Here is a 21,447-nt window from a genome sequence, read left to right on the forward strand (position 1 = left end):
CTGCAAAACAGAAGGGTTTTGAAAGTGCCAACAAGGTGATTTGTGCTCTTCAGTGTTCAAGTACAATATTAAATTTCAATAAGATAAGAATTTTAAATGTTGTAGAAAAAAGAAATTTCAGACGTATACCACCATTGATACAGAGTCTTACAACACCTTATTTAACACACAACATGAGGTGGTTGTGCTTGTTGTTTGTGTCCTTTATGACGTTCTTAAAAACACCAAGGTTGCTGTTTGGAATTATTTTCATTTTTGTTTAATTGGCAGACAGACAGATAGAGTAAAAAAAAAGTTATCTAACTCCTCTCTGCGCATACACGATTGGTAACTTCAGAGTGAAAGTATGTTAAACTACAGGTTCGTTTTTTTTTTAATATAAATGTTCATGTTATAACATTCGATTAAAATAAAACTGCCGTTTCTTTGAGAACCTCACAAACTCCTTTGCTGTGAACTGTGGCACATTATCTGTGATCAGCATGTCTGTGATTCCATATCTGGCAAATTGTCTGGCAAAAAATCTGGCAAAGTTTGCAAATGATGGTTGATGAGAGGGTGTTTTTCAGGAAGTCTGTCTCACAGAGGCTGGAGAAGTAGTCCACTGGAACTAGATACATTTTTCACTCCAAGTGGAAATGGTCTGACCACACTTTTGCCTGTGGACGCTCTGGAAGGTCAAGGGGGTGAAGCGTTTCCTTTGGCTGTTCTCTCTCTCTGGAGACCGACAGGTCTCACTCTTCTGAATAAAGTTCTTAATCTCAGCGTTCATTCTGGACCAGTAAAATCATTCTCTGACTCTTCATAAATGTCCGTTCACTCCCAGATGAAATAAGTGAACTTCTTCCACCATGTCCTTCATTTATGACTCGGGAATCGCATCTCTTTCTCCCTTGAAGATCAGGTCTCCCTGAGTGCTCAGTTCATCTCTCACATGGAATTATGGTGCAAGGACTGATTCAACCTCATGTTGTATCATTCCTTTGAGTTGTTGCATTATGCCATCTCGTCTGGTGTCACCTTCGATCTCCCTTATCAATGGTTGAGAGATCGGGGTATGTTTTGCCATGTTTACCATCTCAAACTCGTTTTCCTTGTCGACTCTTGGGTCCTTGAAGTCTTTGGTTTGTTGAGTGTATCAGCCAGTTGCATGTCTTGACCTGGCCGACAATGAATCTCAGCATTCTATATTTGCATCCTCCCAAGCATTCTCTGCACCCTCTTCAGTGTACACGCACACACACACTAATTTACACATGCATGGTTGTGTTTTTCATTCACAGACATCATGGGACTGACTCGATTTGTAAACTTTCCAACCAGATTTCTCCAAAAGGCAAATCCTCCCTTTTGGATTTGGTGATGACAAACTTCACCACAAATGTCTCCTTCTTCTGCTCCAATTGGTTAATCTGAGCACATGCTTGTGAACGTCTAAAAAACACCATCAGTCCAACCTCAAAAATTACCCCCGGTTGGGGGTGACTGTCATCTCTGAAGCTCTGTAGATGTGGATCTCTGATCGGCTTAGAATCGCTTTAATGTCGTCTTGTCTTTTGGTTCAACGTACAGATGAAAGCCCGGGAGTAAAAAGGATAGAAAACCTCAGAAATCAAACTACATTTCTGAGCTATCCAGAGATACATTTTGAAAATGGTTGATTTGGAACATTTATGATCAATGTGTCTTCAAAAGGATAGAAACCGGACCTCAGAAATCAAACCGCATTTCTGAGTCATAAATGGCGGATGATATTTTGACAATGGATGATTTCACAAGTTTACAACATCGGTGACCATGACATTGACCTTCAATCAGGACTAAAGTCATACCGTCGTGCATCACTCATCGACCCCTACCTACATAGGGCAATTCCAGCGTTACTCACGTTACATTTACTCTATTAGTCTAGCATAATGTTGTTTCCTTATTCTGTAAAAGGATAAAACTTTCTCACTTCTACATTGTGGCAACCTCTGGCCATTATCCAAGAATAGAAGTGAAAACCCAGAAAGAACCCCAGTGGTTATGCCGGCAACCTAAATTTTTTTAAGCGTTACTCAAGTTACGCAAAAGTAACGGCATTTTTTCACCCAACTTCGGTTATATTATATATCCTTGTTAAATGATGCACTTCAGAATAAAATGGATTATGAATGTTTGAAACTGTATTCATGAATTTTATAACACAACCAAGATTTTAACATAATATAACTAACTTTGCACAAAAGGCATTTGAAGAAAAAAAGTTGCGTTCCGCACGTTACGTTACTCACGTTACCAGTAGATTGGAGTGGTGGAAGTTCACCATACTGTGATGTTCACAACCTTTAACCATTTTTATTCAACAGAATAGTACATGTAGGCCTTAACGTTTAGGCAATACTAACTTCTGAATGCAAAACCCCTTACAATTACATATATCTCCATCACACCCCCCGCCACATGTCACACTCACGTTCTACTTTTTCATCCAGCAGTCTGTTAACATGGTAAATAGTCACTATAACCCATTGTCATGTATGTCACATGGTCTCTGTTCATTGCAGCAGGTAATTGATTGGTCGTGACCCTACATCTATAGTGACAGCTCTGTTCATTGGAGCAGCTTTCTTAAGCTCTCATAACGCTTCTGGATGTCTGACTCACTGACGTCCATAAATTTTACATTATCTGGGTCATGGTTGCCAACAGTGAGGGGGCCATAGAAAATCCTGTTGGGTTCAACACCATCTTCAACATCTGGCCTCCTTGGGAAGATGTAATTGTCACCAGACTTGTGGAGGAAGTTCACGGATAATGTCGTCCTCAGCCACTGATGTTACACGTCCAATGTAGTATTTTCTGGTGAAGTAGACAGCATAGTATCTGCCGATCTCAATATTCTGAAAACAAAAGGTAAAACCGTTTTAATACATGTTCATGTTATCCATTAACCACATGACATCAACCATTGCCATTCAGGATACGTCATATTCATTGGAATGACATAAATATTAATCATGACTTACAATGCATTCTGGTTTTGTTGTTTCTTCCTCTGTCTGCAAGCTGCCACCCTTTTCTTGGTGTCTTGCCTCCTCTTCCTCTGAAGGGCAAGTTGTTCTTTCTTTGGTAGCAGTTTCTCTTTATTCTTCTTTTTCTCTCGATTTGTTTTCACTTCTTCTCGATGTTTGGCTTTAAACTCTTCATACTGGCCAAGCCGTCTTTTCTTGGCACGGAATCGTCTTTGCCTCTCAGCATTGGAAAGTGGCATTCTGAAAACAATTTTAGAATTGTTTTTGGTACACAATTCTAAAATTCACCCCAAATACAGATCCCTCCAATAGGAGAGGAGGCAACTCGCACGTGCCGAGCGTCACGATGTCATGGCTGCCGCTCGGCGAGCAAAACAAAAAACAGCCGACGAAGTCAACTTCTACGGTCGATTTTGTATTGAATCGGAACTAATTCTTGATTCTTAATTCTTGAGGATACTGTTACGAATTTGGGAATTCGATTGCACACAACATTCAGGTTCCTTTAGTCAGTTATGTCGATAAGTGCTTGTTCCCTAGATAGTTCACCTTCCATTGTTTAATCGATTTTTTGGAAATCGTGGAAATGGGCAGAAATCGATTTAGTGCGCTGCGCGATTCAATTTAATAGTTAGGGAGCGATCATAACACAATGGAGACTCCCCTCCCCCTCTTCTGTGAAGAGGAAGAAGAGCCCTCCCATCCCGTGATTCATGTCAACAACTCCCTCCCACCCGTGGTTGAGCGGGGGACGGAGCACGAGGGCATGAGTCACGCCAGGAGCGGGGGAGAGGGCGGATAGGAATAAAGAAGGGATACTCTGCTTTGTTCGGGCTGGCTTTTAGTAGAGCTTCAGCTTCTGCTTTGGCTTGGGTAAGGGAGGAAGCTTTTTGAAGGCTTTCTGCTTTGGCTTGGCTTTTAGTAAGCTTTCTGCTTTGGAGAGCTTTTTGCTTCGGCTTGGCTTTTCAGCAGACCTGCGCGTTCTGCTTGGCTCGGTTTGCTTTTTGGGTTCTGGCTTGGTTCGTCGAAGAGAATCTGCTTTGTTCATCGGAAGAGAGTTGAGCTGGTTGCTCGGCTCGGAGTTCTTGGTTCGTGTTGAGAGAGGCTTTGTTCATCGGAAGAGAGTTGAGCTGGTTGCTCGGCTCGGAATTCTTGGTTCGTGGAGCTCTTTGTTCTCCGCTTGGTTCCCGGCTTGGTGCGACTCATCGGCCTCATCTTGGAGGTGGTTCTTCGAGATAGCGACGCATCGACGGGAAGGATAGGCGCCTCGTCTCACCAGCACGTGTTCGGAAGCGCAAGAGGATTCGCTGGAGCTCGGGAAGGATCGTGGCTCACGGCGATTGGATCCAGCTCTCTCTCTCGCTGGAGCCCGGGTCCGAACAGCTTGAAGACCACACGAGGTGGAGAGGTTCGAGATAGGTTCTGGGTTTCAGCTCATCTGTCCCTCCGAGCTGGAGTCCGTTATTAAAGGCATCAGCCACCATTTCTTGGGTGTGTGTGTGTGCGTACGTGTGTCCGTGGGCCCGTCTAACAAGTCGGAAACTGTGAAGTGCTTTGTGTGCTGTAAATGATTGCATTGCATTTCGTATAGTCGGTATAGTTCTGCTCTTACGTGCTTCCCGAGTTCCCCATTATTATCAATAAATACCCCAATTGTTAAATGTTTTCAGCTCGTCGCGTCGATTCTTTCATTGACTGAGTATTTTGTGTGTTGGGAGTCAGAAAGCCTTTGGTTTGCCGTAAAAGGGGGACATTCGGATCGACGGTTCTCGGCGATTAAGCCTCTCGGAATCGCGCTCGGGACAGGCTCGCTTAAGTGGCTTGTTCCGTCGAGGGTGGAATACCCCGGTAGTTGGATCACGTGGGTATTTAGGTAAATTGAAGATTGGCAATCGACCCTACCCCACGTGGTCTGCCCATTGGCGTATTTTGGTTCTTGCACAAGGATCCGTCGGCCTTGGAGTTATCCGGGCGGCGATATATATTCCGGGTGATCAGTCGGGCCGACTCGACTTGCGGCTCGTGGCTGACGCACCGGCACTGTAACAGTGGTTGTCAGGAGTGCGATTCGGCCCCCTCCGCCTCCGTAGAAAAATTCATGGAGTCAGATCAGGGGTATACGGAGCAACCCCACCCCCCCCTGTGTCCCCAAATTACGAGCGTTATAAATTTTATTCCCAGCACGCAAAATGTTCAGCCAAGGCGAGCTGAGCCTGGTGGGTAGTGAGGTGGATGTTGAGTAAATAGAATCCATGGCCCGGGACGGTTCGTTTTATTATAATCGCACCACGGATTGTCGTCAGTGGGAGCGGCCTGTGCAGGAACTTTATGGGCAACCAAAAACGGAGTCGCAAAATGGCGGCGCGGCCGTACCTCAGCGCGGCACGAGGCATGCGCGGGTTGCTATTAATAGCGCAACGAGCCGCAAGGCACGGGGGGAGTGCTCCCGCCCACCGGTTCAGGCTGCGTGGACACGGTATTCGCCGGGGCAGATGAATGAGAATGCCAACGCATACATTCATGAGCTTCAAGGACGCTTGTCGGATGCCTTGGACCAGTGGGAATGTGCTGATAACTATGTAGAAGAATTGCGGATTGAATTGGACGAGGCACAGGAGCGAGTTCGGGGGTTGGAAAAGGACTTGGCCAACGCAGACTGGGTTTATGAAGATTATCTGCACACGGAATCACAACGATTGGCCGATGCACAGGAACAAATTCTGGAGCTGGAAGAGGACTTGGCCAGCACAGTCGAGGAAATACATGGGGAAACGACGAAAGTAGATTGGTTGCGTGGGTTTTTGTTACAAAAGGCGAGCGAACTGAATGAAAGAAAAGAGGAGGAGCAAATTAGTAATTCTCGGGATAGGAAGAACTTGGAGGAAGAATGGAAAAAAAAAGCTAGAAAGAGAAAAATGTGAACACGAATTAGAAATTGACCGACTAAAGGAGATGAGAAAGAGAATGGATGAAATGAGAAAGGAAGAATGTGAAAGAGGTGTGGAGATGAGAAAGGAATTAGAACAAAAAGCTTCTGAGTTACAGAAACGCCAAGACAAAGAGACGGGATTACAAAACGAGCTGAGGATGTTGAGAGAGGAAAGAAAGAAATGGAGAATGAAATGTTAAGGAACCACACTGTGCAGATCGAACAGTTAGAAGCCAAAGCAAGGTTGGAGTGTGCGGAGATAGTGAAAGAACAAGGAATGAAACAGGAAAAGGAAATCAACAAAATGAAGGATACTATGAGATTGGAGAATGAGGAACAAGAGAGACAGTGGGCTAATAAACAAAAAGAACAAGGAATGAAGCAGGAAAGGGAGCTCAACCAGTTGAGGGAAACTATAAGATTGGAGAAGGAAGAACAAGAGAGACAGTGGGATAAGAAACAAAAAGAACAAGGAATGAAACAAAAAGGACAAGAACAACTAAAAAAGAAAGCAAGGTTGAAGTTCGTGGAGATCGTGAAAGAACGACGAATGAAACGGGAAAAGGAGATTGGCCAATTGAAAGAAACTATGAGATTGGAGAATGAAGAACGTGAGAGACGGTGGGGTAGAAAACAAAAACAATATGAGTTTGAAATGAACCAACTCAAGGAGAGAGCAAAATTGGAGTCCACAGAGATGGAAAAGCTCCGGAAAGATAATGAACAACTAAGGGGGCTCAGAGAGGAAGAAACGGAAATAATAAACGAAGTGACGGAGAAATTAGAGGTAGAGGTGACGACGACTGAGACGCAGGAATTAAATGAAACTAAAGACGAACACACACACATAGAGGTAGTGGAGGACAATGGGGGTGAGCTGGGGGAATGTGTCGTGGCCCGGTGCAAGCAGCAGGATAGCCTCCTTCAGGAACGAGAGGAGGGAATATGCCCCCTTGAAGCTGAACGTGACCAGGTGGGTTCAGTCGCTCCGTGCGAGTTAGGGGGGGCGAGTGCTGTGAACGGGTACACGCGGAGCTTGGGGGGTATGGAGGCCCCGGGACCCCTTGTGGTAGCACGAATCCCCAGTGTAATTGTCCTGGTGTGTATGGTGAAAGGTGTGAGTGCAGCGAGTATACTGAAACGTACGCATAGTGTGGGTGAAATGGCGTGCGTGGAAATGGACAGACGGGTCCAGACAAGAGACGGGAACAGCGAGCTGAAAGGGCCGCTTGTAGCTGTTTCGAGAACCACGCCGGTTTCACGGGACGTCGTGTGCGGGGCCCTTTCGGCAGGTAGCGAACGGCCCTCGCACGCGCGTTTTCGTACAGGGAAATTTCGAGGGCGGATAGGAATAAAGAAGGGATACTCTGCTTTGTTCGAAGCCTGGTGTTGGTGCAGTGGTTAGGGCAGCGGCTTGGGATCCAAAAGGTCCTGAGTTCAAGCCCCGTTGGGCCACTGAATTAATACACCAGGAGGTTGACTCAGCCTGTCATCCTTCCGAGGTCGGCGAAATGAGTACCAGTGTACTGGGCCGGTGTATACCCCGGTTAAAATAGGTGTACCATATCCCTGTGTCGTAAGAGGCGACCAGGGTTGCGTCAGGAAGGGCATCCGGCGTAAAACATGTGCCAAATCACTATGCGGATCATACGGATGATCCGCTGTGGCGACCCCTAACGGGAGCAGCCGAAAGAAGAAGAAGACTCTGCTTTGTTCGGGCTGGCTTTTAGTCGAGCTTAGGCTTCTGCTTTGGCTTGGTTTGGGTTAGGGAGGAGGCTTTTTGAAGGCTTTCTGCTTTGGAGGCTTTTTGGAGAGCTTTTTGCTTCGGCTTGGCTTTTCAGCAGACCTTCGCGTTCTGCTTAGCTCGGTTCGCTTTTTGGGCTCTGGTTTGGTTCGTCGAAGAGAGTCTGCTTTGTTCATCGGAAGAGAGTTGAGCTGGTTGTTCGGCTCGGAGTTCTTGGTTTGTGGAGCTCTTTGTTCTCCGCTTGGTTCCCAGCTTGGTGCGACTCATCGGCCTCATCTTGGAGGTGATTCTTCGAGATAGCGACGCATCGACGGGAAGGATCGGCGCCTCGTCTCACCAGCACGTGTTCGGAAGCGCGAGAGGATTCGCTGGAGCTCGGGAAGGATCGCGGCTCACGGCGATTGGATCCAGCTCGCTCTCGCTGGAGCCCGGCTCCAAACAGCTTGAAGACCACACGAGGTGGAGAGGTTCGAGATAGGTTCTGGGTTTCAGCTCATCTGTCCCTCTGAGCTGGAGTCCGTTATTAAAGGCATCAGCCACCATTTATTGGGTGTGTGTGTGCGTACGTGTGTCCGTGGGCCCGTATAATAAGTAGGAAACTGTGAAGTGCTTTGTGTGCTGTAAATGATTGCATTGAATTTCGTATAGTCGGTATAGTTCTGCTCTTACGTGCTTCCCTAGTTCCCCATTATTATCAATAAATACCCCAATTGTTAAATGTTTTCAGCTCGTCGCGTCGATTCTTTCATTGACTGAGCATTTCTTGTGTTGGGAGTTAGAAAGCCGTTGGTTTGCCGTAAAAGGGGGACATTCGGACCGACGGTTCTCGGCGATTAAGCCGCTCAGAATCGCGCACGGGACAGGCTCGCTTAAGCGGCTTGTTCCGTACGAGTTCCGTCGAGGGTGGAATACCCCGGTAGTTGGATCACGTGGGTATTTAGGTAAATTGAAGATTGGCAATCGACCCTACCCCACGTGGTCTGCCCATTGGCGTATTTCGGTTCTTGCACAAGGACCCGTCAGCCTCAAAGTTATCCGGGCGGTGATCTATATTCCAGGCGATCGGTCAGGCCGACTCGACTTGCAGCTCCGTCAGAGCAGTCGGCTCGCGGGCGAAGCACCGGCACTGTAACAATACGTACCTTAAATTTTTTGAATGCGCAGCCCAACGATATAACGGGAAAGATCAGTTAAAACAAACGGTTTCTTGGTCAGAAACGACACAATGACAGTACAGCCGCAGGACTGCAGAACCGTAAGACATGGGGTCCACAGGGACAAGGGCATGGGCCACCTAAATAACAACCTAATTAACATAATGATGCAAGTTTTCGTTTTCGAAAAATCGACATGTTTGTTGGACAGAAGATGATAACTTCGGAATGACTGGTCCGATCGAGGCCGGTCAAACGTCGCGGTACTGCGCTAGCTCGTCACTGATTGGCTGCAAAATCTCAGCTGAATAAGCCCGTTCCTTTGTGGTTGGTGTGGCCGTGAAGTTGAGTGACCGACTTGGAGGATGACACCGTGCCGTGCATTGTGAAGCGTTAGCCCACTAAGTACGCTTCACTCATTAACGCGTTGTGCGATAACCACTGATTGGATCTTAATGATCTACACATGACGTGAAAGGGGACGCTACGCAGATAACAATGGTGTACGATTTATTTCCTAGCTCTCAGGAAAACACCATGAAAGACGCAAGTGGAAAAGGGTCCTGTCCCGGTATTTGAGCGATGTGCGTGACGTAACGTCATTGTTACTTCAAATACTATTTATTGACAAACTGACCCGCCCAAAATGGACCTTTCCGTATTATGATACTTTGGATGTGCTACCACCTTTGTCTAAAGACAATAACTGCTTAATTGCCAATTAGGAATCAATAAATTATGATAATTTATAGATTTCTTGGTAAAACACTGTTACTCACGTTACACCCCTCCTCACTGGACGTTACTCACGTTACAAAGTTTGAGACAAACTATATCAGAAACAATAGACTGCTTTCTTGATTTTATATCTTATATGTCTGGGGTGGACATAGAAGAGATGATGCCTGGATGTTGTTATAAATATTCAGCAGCATTATAGAATGAGGACAAAGTTAAACTTTTTTGTTACTCACGTGACAGATTCAAATTGTCTACCGCTTCATGATTGGGTTGAGAACAAGCGTACCTTTCAGACAAACTACTAATGGTGCTTCCAACGCTTTGAAATGAACATAATCATAAAATGGAAATGTTTCATAGCATTAAGTTATACATTTGTTCATTGCCCAGGTTTGAAAACTAGGATTTTTGGGGGAAAAAGCTTTGGTTTTCATGTGCAAATTTTGAAAGTGTACCAAAATATTATAATTCATCTCAAACCTTCAACTCCTTTTGATCCTTACACCTGGATATACTAAGTATACAGTCGTAAACAAATTTGATTGCCATTTCATGTTTGAATTCTCAGTGGTCATGTTACTCTGTAGCTGGAATTGCCCATACCAAGTTTCATCAAGACCGGGCAAAATGTTTTTGACCGTATCACATCGATGATTTTTCCAACTTTGAAGACACGTGACTCAATAACCAGGACGAATTTCAAAAAACCGGCCCGAACAAATTTAGATATTGTTCCATATTATCAGAATCCGAAGAAATTTCAAAGATCAGATCACAAACGGCGGAGGAGATAGATTTTGAAAATGGACGATTTTGCAACTTTGGAATCGCCTTGACCTTGACCTTGACCTTCAATCGTGTCAAAAGTCATATTTTCGTGCATCACTCATCGACCCCTACCTACACACCAAGTTTCATCAAGATTGGGCAAATATTTTTTTGACCGCATCACATCGACGATTTTTCCAACTTTGAAGACACGTGACTCGATAACCAGGACGAATTTCAAAAAACCGGCCTGACCAAATTTAGATATTGTTCCATCTTATCAGAATCCGAAGGAATTTCGAAGATTGGATCATCAACGGCGGAGGAGATAGATTTTGAAAATGGACGATTTCTCAACTTTGGAGTGACCTTGACCTTCAGTCGGGTCAAAGGTCATACCGTCGTGCATCCCTCATCGACATCTACCCACATACCAAATATCAAAAAAATGGGGACGTACGTACGGACGGACGGACATCGACTGGTTTTATTAGGTCATCTCAATGAACTTTCAAACCACTCTCATTACTCTAAAACCTGATGGGGCCTTGTGAACTCTACTTCTGGTGTATGCTCCCCTTCCATCCCTCCCCTCTCTTCAAAAGCACCACAGCCGACTCAGTTCGTGAGAAGGCTGAACGCCTCAATTATGTGTTTGCTTCCAAATCTTGTGTCTCCAACCCCTCAATCTCAGTCCCCATCCTTCCCTGTCGTACCCAACTGCTCCTCAACTCTGCGTTTTTTGCACCTGAGAAGTTAAAGAAGGTTCATTCATCCCCGGACTCTGACTCTCCCACTGGACCGGACGGCATCAGCTCGCATGTCCTGAAATTCTCCTCTGCTGCTCTTTCTTGCACATCCTCTCTCACCCTTTTCACCCTCTCATTTACCCGAGGTCATCTTCCATCTGCTTGGAAATCGGTCAACACAGCATTACATAGAAAGGTACAAAAAACGGATCCCCTTAACGACAGACATTTCAGGTTACTTCCAATCATCAGCGAGGTCATGGAATCCATCATAGCAGTTGATATGAAAAACACCAACACCACACGAACTTATCAACACAACATCAACACAAGAAAAATACAAAATGTTTCTTAAGTGTTTTTTTGTAGTTTTTTTTTCTTTCCAGGAGAGGGGGCTTGGGCGTAGACAGTCTTGGGGAAAAAACACATTATCAACCACACAACACCGCTTGACAAGAACACCATGAAGAACACTCCGTACACATGCACACAATCACCCATCAATGTTCAAACTACCCAAAAGTCCTGCCAACATCCCCATACCCCTCAATCTCCATAACTTCCAGATACCAATCTCATTCCAATTTAAACCCATCTTCTGTTTCTGCTGCCACTACCTTTCAAGGGAGGCAATTCCATACATTAACTACTCTCTGAGTGAAAGACCCCTGCCTTGCTACCATCTTAACTCGACTCTTCTTTACCCTCAGTCTATGGCCTCTGGTCCAATCATTGTCTACTTTGCTGAATAAATCTTCTTCCCTTATTTTGTCTCTGCCTTCCATTATCTTAAACATCTCTATCATATCACCTCGTAACCTCCTCCTTTCTGTTGTATAAAACCCTGTCTCCTTCAGCCGCTCCCCGTTGCTGAGTCTAGCTAGGCCCGGAAGCAATCAAGTAACCCTGCGTTGAACCCTCTATATGGCACCTATGTCCTTCCTGAGTTGCGGTGACCAAAACTGCACACAATATTCTCGATGTGGCCCTCACGAAATTCCTATCCAATGTTAACACCTCTTGATTTATAATTGATCCCCCTCCAAATACAACCTGAAACACTATTTGCTTCACCTATTGCTACCTGGAACTGTTGCCTGCTTCCCTCCCATACCTATTACCACCCCCAGATCCTTCTCCCGTGTAACACGCTCCAAAATTACCCATTACATCATGTAATCTCTATTTTCGTTGTTCTTTCCCATCCCCAATACCATACACTTGCTCAGGTGAAATTACATCCTCCAATATTTTGCCCAATCTATGAGTATCAATACATTCTTGAACATGATCACCACCCCGTCTACTATCCACCTTACCTCCAAGCTTGGTGTCATCTGTAAATTTGGAAAACCTCTTCACCCCACAATTTAAATCATTGATGTAAATAATGAATAGTAATGGTCCGAGTACTGATCCCTGAGGTACACCATGACTTGCATCCTCCCACTCAAAGCCACTCTTTTCTTCCTACCACTAAGCCAGTTTGCAATCAAATTAGCTTCCTAACCAGCCACTCCACAAGCCCGTACCTTGGCTGACATCCTCCTATGTGGTACCTTATCGAATGCTTTCTTTAAGTCTCGATATACTATGTCCACTGCCATTCCCTCATCCACCCAATCAGAAACTGCTTCATAGAACTCTAAAAGATTTGTTAAACATGAACTACCTTTGCTAAACCCATGCTGACTACCTTTAATTGGTTTGTATTTTTTAAATGGTTCCTCGTCTGGTCCTTAATTAATATCTCCAACACCTTCCCCGTAACTTAAGTTAAACTAACAGATCTATAGTTTCCCAATTCTTCTCTGGATCCTTTCTTAAATAATGGTGTGACATTTGCTCCTGTCCTGACTCAAGTGAACTATTGAAAATATCCGTTAACATCTCGCTTACCTGCTCAGCCATCTTCCTCAATACTCTCAGATGGAAGCCCTCAATATCAGACATGAGATCAGGTCTGTCTCTCTGGACATATCCTCGTGTATTTGATACAGTCTGGCATCCCGCCTTGCTCTCCAAACTCTCTGCTAATGGCATCCAAGGCCGACTCCACACATGGCTGACTGACTTCCTCCACTCTCATAGCCAATGTGTGGCACTCAATGGAATCCTTTCATCTCCTCCCCTTGTGTCAAGGCTAGATTTCCACAAGTCATTGGAATATCCAGTGCTCAAGCTGAGTCCATGGTGATACCTCTTCACCATTGTCCAATTCCCCCTCCATCTTGCCCTCCACTGTTGGTCTCTCTCTCTCTCTCTCTCTCTCTCTCTCTCTCTCTCTCTCTCTCTCTCTCTCTCTCTCTCTCTCTCTCTCTCTCTCTCTCTCTCTCTCTCTCTCTCTCTCTCTCTCTCTCTCTCTCTCTCTCTCTCTCTCTCTCTCTCTCTCTCTCTCTCTCTCTCTCTCTCTCTCTCTCTCTCTCTCTCTCTCTCTCTCTCTCTCTCTCTCTCTCTCTCTCTCTCTCTCTCTCTCTCTCTCTCTCTCTCTCTCTCTCTCTCTCTCTCTCTCTCTCTCTCTCTCTCTCTCTCTCTCTCTCTCTCTCTCTCTCTCTCTCTCTCTCTCTCTCTCTCTCTCTCTCTCTCTCTCTCTCTCTCTCTCTCTCTCTCTCTCTCTCTCTCTCTCTCTCTCTCTCTCTCTCTCTCTCTCTCTCTCTCTCTCTCTCTCTCTCTCTCTCTCTCTCTCCCCCCTGTTCCTGTTTTTGCTGTTACGTCCTGATTCGTTCATTGTACCTACACTCGCTATTCCACAAGCCTCAACTGTATGCAAAAAAAGGAAGAAAATAACCCTTCATATTAGACCGTGGGCCGAGCATACAAAATGTGTCTAGTTTTTATACGCCCGATATATATATATATATATATATATATATATATATATATATATATATATATATATATATATATATATATATATATATATATATATATATATACATATATATATATACATATATATATATACATACATCGGAGCGTATTATGTGATACCAGTCGTCCATCCGTTCCTGGCCGCACTCTAACTCCCAAAGTTTTCTACTTTCACGTTTCATATTTGGTACATAGGTACAGACTGTGGAGACGGTGTGTCACGACATACGTTCATCATCTAAAGTGGTTGCCATGGCAACTTGGATGCTGTTATCCATGTAGTAGCACAATTCTGTATATACCTTCTTGTTCGGGCATATATTGTGCTCACTTGCACTCTTGTTGACTTTTGTGCCCCTCCTCGTTTTTCGACCTGAAATTTTGCAGAGATTTAGATTTTAAAAAGTCACTTATAAAGAATTCACAACTCGTCAGTGCAAAAAGTTGCACATTAATTAGTTATGCTAATTAGCAAAACCTATTGCACCATCTTGTGTCCATTCTGAGATAGCTATGTATTACTCGATGAGAATTCTGATGTCTATGTTATGTCTTCATATAATGGGGAGACTACCTGCATTGTGTTTTAATTATTTTATTTTAAAAGTACAAGCAAAAATAGTAGCCTTTCTTTGAAATGAATTCTTTCATGTTTAACACGTTCATGTACATCAATGTAAAACACTGTGGTATCACACAATGATGACACGGGTCACTGTGTCACGGAGCATCAGCTCCTCATCTGATTCTTCGTCATCAGAATCTAACTCTTTTGTGGTAATAGAGTTTCTGCAGTCGACACACTTGCAAAGCTCCGTCCGTGACACAACATGCCGTCGACAAGAACATGTTCCTTTGCCTGCACCAGACAGCTTCTCACAGCTAGTTTTCTTGCATGAACAATATGTTAGTTCAAGCAAGCTGCTCGGAGCTGGACGCAGATCACGCCAGTCGATGTCTAATTCATCATGTACAACTTTACATCCATGTCCATTTGGACTGGGAATTGGTGGAAACTTCCAGACATCGAGTGTGTACAGCAGCCTGGTAATTTGCTCTCATGACATGCTGCTTCAGAAAGTATCTGCATTGGGTGGAAGACGTGCCTCTGATTTTGGTTAACATAAGGAACAGATTGTATCTGGCTTCATTGACTTTCTTACAGTCCTGCCCATACATTTTGCAAACAAATTTCTCCTCACCTTTCACCAATTCATCACTGACTGTGAATGAACTCCCCAACTCTTGAAAGACAGCATGGCAAACAGTGTCACTTGCAAACAACTTGAAGGCTTTGGGTTTAGACTTTCCATGAAACCAAAAAAAAACAATCTGATAAGCTCTGCTTTGTTCTCACCACATGCCAGAAACTTCTTCCATCGGTGAGGTACCTGCTGATCTGCACTGTAGATTTTTGTTAGCAAACTGCCACCCACTGAACATCTTCCCCCTATCAGCGTTCTTGATGCTGTCTTTCCTGTAAGTATCAATTACAAAGTGGATTTATTTTGTAAACGAGTAGTTACTTCTTTCCATATATTGAAAAAATAACATTCAAGCAATGATCTACACTCATCACTATATTTTATTAAGTAGTTAGGATGGGAAATGAGCAAGAGTGTAGATTACTAGGAAGAGGATAAATATAAGTGACAGCAGAATTTAGAGTAGAACATCCAGTCAGATTCATGACAGTTAGATTCTATAGTATAGTAATCACTGGGTATTGATTTTGACCATTCTGTCAAAAATTAGTTAACGGTAGAAGGCTAAGCGCATGTAAGTGGTTACCACTGTGTTTCAAAAATGTCAAAAAATGAAGTTTGTTCCATTGCCTTCTCACTACATTTTCCTGAAAGTGTAAGTCTAACTGAGTTCAGAACAAAAAAACCGTAGAGCTTAATTACATATATATATATATATATATATATATATATATATATATATATATTTTATATATTATTTATATATATATATATATATATATATATATATATATATATATATATATATATATATATATATATACCGAAATATGATACTTTGAAGAAGGGGTACCTATTCTGATGGTTTTGTGAGTTTTCAATGAAATTATTATTCTAGCAACTAATCTAATAATCAAAATACCAATTTCTGGGATTATTAAGAAATAATACATACCTACTTTTTTATTACTGCTCTATTCAGTAATTGTCAGATGCTGAAAAGCACTAAAAGAGAGGATTTATCGAACAAATTATTGGACGTAAATTTTCAATTCAATCAATTCTGGGAGTAATAAAAAGCTCTCTAAATTCTCCAAAACTGTTTTAACTGCCTTCTAAATTAATAAAATATTTTTTTAATACCTGGAAAAAAATTTTTTTTTTAATTTTAAGAAAATTAATTTTTTAATCGAATTCAAAAAAGTGACGTGCAGTCGGCCAAAAATGCAAAATTACTCTAAACCAAAGCCATGCATGTTTTCAATATATATTTTTTATACTATTATATCTATATCACTGTGCCCCATTTGTAAATAAATTTGAGTGAAAATAATCTGATGCACAGAAGAATAAAAGCATTTTTTTTAAAACGTGACGTGCAGTCGGACATTTGAGTTGGAAAGTTCGGTCAAGCCGCTGTAATTAAGTATCCAGCCGGATCATCTCAATTTTTTTTTACATTCATTATTGGTAATAAGTTGAATAATTTAAGACACGTAAATATGAGTTATTGATAAACTAGTCATTTTGTTAGGGGATTTCATCGACCCAGGCTCTAAAAGGGCAATAAAACAATAAAAAATAAGAATGTGCCAGAATGTGCATATATCATGCGAATCCACCACTGACCAACACAAATGCTGATTTTCTCAGATGGTGGGTGATAACCTTTTGATTAGATGAGAAATTTCATACAGGATGTTTTATATGTTGTATTTTTGCATGGTCTAATATAGTGGTTCTCAAAGTGGTCCCTACCGCCCCCAGTGGGCGCTGGGAACTTTCAGGGGGGCACTCCAGACTCCACGAGTGGTAGGGGGGCGCTGGCAATGATTTGGGGGGGCACTGGCGATTTAGAGGAGCAGCGGCAATTAGGAGCACTCATTGGGCTTCCTGCAGTCTGAGCAGGTTAGCCGGTGCCATTCGGCAAATTGGCCATACAATGCCTGTTGCGGTCCTCCTCGTTTGCCGTGGCGCCGTCCAGAGAGAAATCAAAGACAGGCAATGGGATAGGTCGGCCTTTTTGTAAATAATGAACACATTTTAAAATGTATTTATTCTGAAAATCATCAAGTTCTTCAAGCATATTACAGACTTGTTTACCAACAATGCAAGTCAGTGTATTTTTTTTAATACACACATGGTGTGAATACCATATACATGTGTTATGATCCGGCAGTGCAATTCCCAGTGAGGCGAGAGTACTGTGGCAGCGCGGCATTGTGTTTTAGGCGCGCGCTGTTGTAGCTACCATTGGAAATGTGAAGAAAATTTTTTTTTGATGCGCAGGGTGAAAATCGATGCGCGCGCTGACCAGAGACCGGAAATATATAATTATTGTTTGGCCTTATCACTGGTGTTAGTCTTTCCATATCTTGGCGTATTGATTTCGTTATTCAAAAAAGCTTCACGTCCGGTCGGCTTCAAGATGTCGGCCTCAAAGAAAAAGTGTCGTCAGTATTCCGTTGAATACATCAAGTATGGATTCATTCCATCCCTGACGAACACGCAGTTACCGATGTGTTTGTTGTGTGGTATCACGCTGTCCAATGAAGCAATGAAACCATCTCGACTGAGCGAGCACCTGAGTAAAAAGCACAGTGATAAGGCTCGCGCAGAGGTCAGCTATTTCCAATCGCTGAAAGAGAAATTTGAGAAGCGATCCACGGTAACGACAATGTTCAAAGCCAGCCAAAAGCTCGTGGATAAAGGACTGGAAGCGTCGTATAAGCTGTCATTGCTCCTCGCCAGATCTGGAAAACCGTATTCAATCGGCGAACAGATGATCAAACCGGCTGTTGGGGAAGTGATAAAACCTGTTATGGGCTAGGATCCGTATCCAGTTCTCTCGTCGATTGCGCTCAGCACTGATTCCGTGGCCAGGCAGATTGATGAAATGTCATCAGATGTAGAAGATAAGCTGTGTTGTGAGCTGAGAAGCACGCACTTCGCCATCCAGCTGGATGAGTCCACTTTGCGTGACAGTGAAGCTCTGTTACTCTGCTACGTTCGCTTCATCCGTGCTCAGGAAATGGTGGAATTGTTGTTTGCCCGCTCTCTCCAGACCGATACGAAGGGTTCTTCCATCTTCCAAACGTTGGAGAAGTACTTCACTGATAAGAACATACCGATGGAGAACATTCTCATTTGTGCGATGGACAGGGCACCAGCGATGGTTGGCCACCAGCGTGGTTTTATTGCGCTTCTGAAGAACCAGGTACCGTCCGTGTTCGCCATTCACTGTCATGCACTGCCAGCATCTTGTAGCAAAAGCTCTCAGCACCAGACTTCACACATCACTCCAAATAGTAATCAAATCAGTGAATAAAATCAAGGTGTCGTCTCTGCATGATCGGCTGTTTCATCAGCTTTGCCAGGAGAATGATGAACCATTCCAGAGTCTCTTGTTGCACACCGAAGTTCGATGGTTGTCCAAAGGCACTTGTTTGACCGGTTTCCTTGCCCTCTTCTCGACAGTGGTCGAGTTTCTGTCGGAAATTGATACAGAGTTATCGGAGAAAGTGAATGTGATTGAGCATGATGTGGCTTACTTCGCGGACATATTCAGTGTACTGAATGATGTCAACAAACAACTCCAGGGTGACCATATGACGCTGATTAAAGCAAAGAAAGTGATCAGCGCGTTCGTAACCAAGGCGACTCTGCACAGGGAAACCCTCGGCCGCAGAGATATGTACCACTTTCCCCGGTTGGCAAAGGAAACTGCTGTTTCTGATGAAGAGCTGCTCGTTTATTGCAATCACCTTGAGAAGATTCGTGGAGATATATAGCAGGGTTTCAGAGACATGCTAGAACTGTCGGTGCCAGCATGGGTGATCAACCCATTCAAATGTGACATTCGAGATGTGAAGCGCGAATTACAGGACGAAATTATCAACTTGTGGAATGATGATGAGGCGAAGGCAAGATTCTCACAGCATGAATACGGCAAATTGTGGATTCTGGAGCGGGGCGAATACCCTGCAATGTGGACAGAGGCAGAACTGCTGCTGATGGCGTTCCCCACATCATACCTTGTTGAAAGAGGGTTCAGCGCCGTGATGGTGCTGCTGACCAAGTATCGAAACCGCCTTGACATCACCAAGAGGGGCGATCTGCATCTCTACCTCACTGAGATGGAGTCAGATGTTTGTAATCTCGCAGCGAGTCACCAGGCCCACCCTTCACACTCACGGTATTTGGGCCTGTGATAACAGATTCCCAGTTTGCCTCACCTGGACCTGTTCTGCTGAAACATTGGAGGTAGTGCAAAATAAAATGGAAAAGTAAAGTAAAATATTATTGAGAAAATATTTGGCTTCTGTTATCTTTGCTTCCTATCGACATAAATTCGGACTATCCTATTGCCCACTGGGTGGCGGACCACGAACGATAGGACAAGGGGGCATTGGGCCGGTCCAAGAGGGCAGAAGGGGGCGGTAGTCAAAAAAAGTTTGAGAACCACTGGTCTAATATATGTCATATTTTAAGGTGAAACAAGAAAAAAAGGCCAATACTGGGCATGTATATTCAGTAATGTACATCATAGACCCATGAACCTATATATTAAGGTCCTATGGAACACTGTCTGTGCAATGAACCTAATTTCATGACCAGTAGTAGTCTTTGTGACTTTCAAAAATGCCACTCAAGTCAGGGTATGCCCCACTAAAATAGGGGTGGTGACCACTTACATGCGCTTAGCCAGAAAGGAGATCCTACCTTCCAGATCATCATCATCATCATCATCATCATCATCATCATCATCATCATCATACACACCGAGCCTGTGGTGTACTTGTAGCGACATTACTTTCGGGGCTTCCTTCCACATCAATCCACTTAGCAGCACATTCGTGAAATTTCTTAATGCTTTTCTCACGAAAAGGAATTACTTTGCTGTGGGTGTTGATGACGCGCATCAAACAGAACCCCGAAGAACTGCCTTCAGAATCTTCAGCAGCACCTGTATCAGACCAAATGTACGTCGCCATGACAACTCGTGAGTTTACAGCTTGCTTGCAACGAAGTGCGTGATTGGTTGATGAGCGCTTGCAACGAAGCGCGTGATTGGTTGATGGGCGTGGTGCTGTACGTCAAGAGCGCTGTCATTGGACGATGTTAAGAAGAAAATTGTCACAATTTTGGGTGTTTTTTTTTCTTCCATATTTTGAAAAAAAAAATGTGCAAGTTTGGTGCTTGACGACTTTCAGATATGATTTCCATAATATTTTCACACAACATGTTATAAATACAGGTAGATGCACGAGGTGGGTCAAGAAACGAAACAAAACAAGAGCTCGGCCCACGGTCTCCATCACGACACGAGGAAAAGAAAAAAAAAAAACCAACGTGGAGATGACGTCACGGGAGAGGCGGGGCCAATCTCGGTGAAAGGAACCAAATAACATTAAAATTTTCCTTCCAAGATATTTATTGAATAAATAAACAAGGATTAAGTGAAAAGTGAAGCCAAATATCGACTTATTAAACCAAACATGATTTCCTGATTCTGTGGACCGAATTAAATCATTTCTTCCCTTCAGTCCGTGTTAAAATTATCAGGACGCCCTTTGACCTCTGTATTGATGTACTCCACAATGTTGCACCGTGTAAAATGAAGGATCGTAAAATATATTTCAATCCAGTGGAATATTTCTCAACAAACGGTGGAGTTTCTGTTTTTTGGGGATGAAGAAGAAGAAGAGTAAGAAGAAGAAGAAGATGAAGATGTAAATTTTAAACAAAATGACACTTTTCCCTCTCATTGGACAAGATGTTCGAGTAATAAGTTTAACAAACTAAGGTGAACTTACTTTCTCAAACTAATGAGTTTACCGGAATATTAAAAAGAATGACGTGTAGTAGGGGGCTGGGCCAAGGTGTAGTGTGACGTCACAAACACTTCAACAACGTCAAACAGTGTTGAACCTCCGGCTCGTCAGTTCGTGGGTTCGTGGATTCGAGTGAACCGGAGATGTTGTTTCTCATCGTGGTCTTGCTGGTCCTCAAAACTACAGCATCCCGATCACCCCAGGAGGTAAGTGGAGATTGTAAATGATGGCGTGTAGTAGGGGGCGGGGCCACGGTGTAGTGTGACGTCACAAACACTTCAACAACGTCAAACAGTGTTGAACCTCCGGCTCGTCAGTTCGTGGGTTCGTGGATTCGAGTGAACCGGAGATGTTGTTTCTCATCGTGGTCTTGCTGGTCCTCAAAAATACAGCATCCCAATCACCCCAGGAGGTAAGTGGAGATTGTGAATGATG

The 21,447-nt window shown here is 43.7% G+C and overlaps 1 protein-coding gene across 5 annotated transcripts; it reads right to left on the bottom strand.

Annotated features, from left to right (window-relative positions):
- Positions 1-2,315: 2,315 nt before the first annotated feature.
- LOC147020730 (uncharacterized) lies at positions 2,316-20,197 on the bottom strand. Of its 5 annotated transcripts, none has more exons than XR_015061941.1 (4): positions 20,074-20,188; positions 14,203-14,346; positions 3,012-3,257; positions 2,316-2,885 (listed from the first exon to the last, which is right to left on the bottom strand). XR_015061941.1 is itself a non-coding variant. In XM_085896316.1 (4 exons), the coding sequence occupies exons 1-4, from the start codon at positions 20,170-20,172 to the stop codon at positions 2,822-2,824; spliced, it is 480 nt and encodes a 159-aa protein (XP_085752442.1). In that variant the 5' UTR covers positions 20,173-20,182; the 3' UTR covers positions 2,316-2,821. The 5 variants fall into 5 exon arrangements, 1 of the variants encoding a protein (XP_085752442.1); XR_015061939.1 differs by lacking the exons at positions 14,203-14,346; positions 20,074-20,188 and adding exons at positions 15,331-15,450; positions 19,961-20,055; XR_015061938.1 differs by lacking the exon at positions 20,074-20,188 and adding an exon at positions 19,961-19,998 and having other exon boundaries at positions 14,276-14,346.
- Positions 20,198-21,447: the final 1,250 nt, after the last annotated feature.

The sequence above is a fragment of the Eptatretus burgeri genome, chromosome 9 (genome assembly GCF_056783735.1).
Source record: "Eptatretus burgeri isolate ZD-2024b chromosome 9, Ebu_testis_v1, whole genome shotgun sequence".
Taxonomy (NCBI): domain Eukaryota; kingdom Metazoa; phylum Chordata; class Myxini; order Myxiniformes; family Myxinidae; genus Eptatretus; species Eptatretus burgeri.

Bases quoted from the DNA above. Each gene is read 5' to 3' on its own strand.
- LOC147020730 (XM_085896316.1), bottom strand. From the start codon at position 20,172: ATGGCGACGTACATTTGGTCTGATACAGGTGCTGCTGAAGATTCTGAA. The intron at 14,347-20,073 runs GTAATTCCTTTT...GCAAAATTTCAG, and splicing joins TCATCAACACCCACAGCAAA to GTCGAAAAACGAGGAGGGGC. The intron at 2,886-3,011 runs GTAAGTCATGAT...TTTTGTTTTCAG, and splicing joins CAACAAAACCAGAATGCATT to AATATTGAGATCGGCAGATA.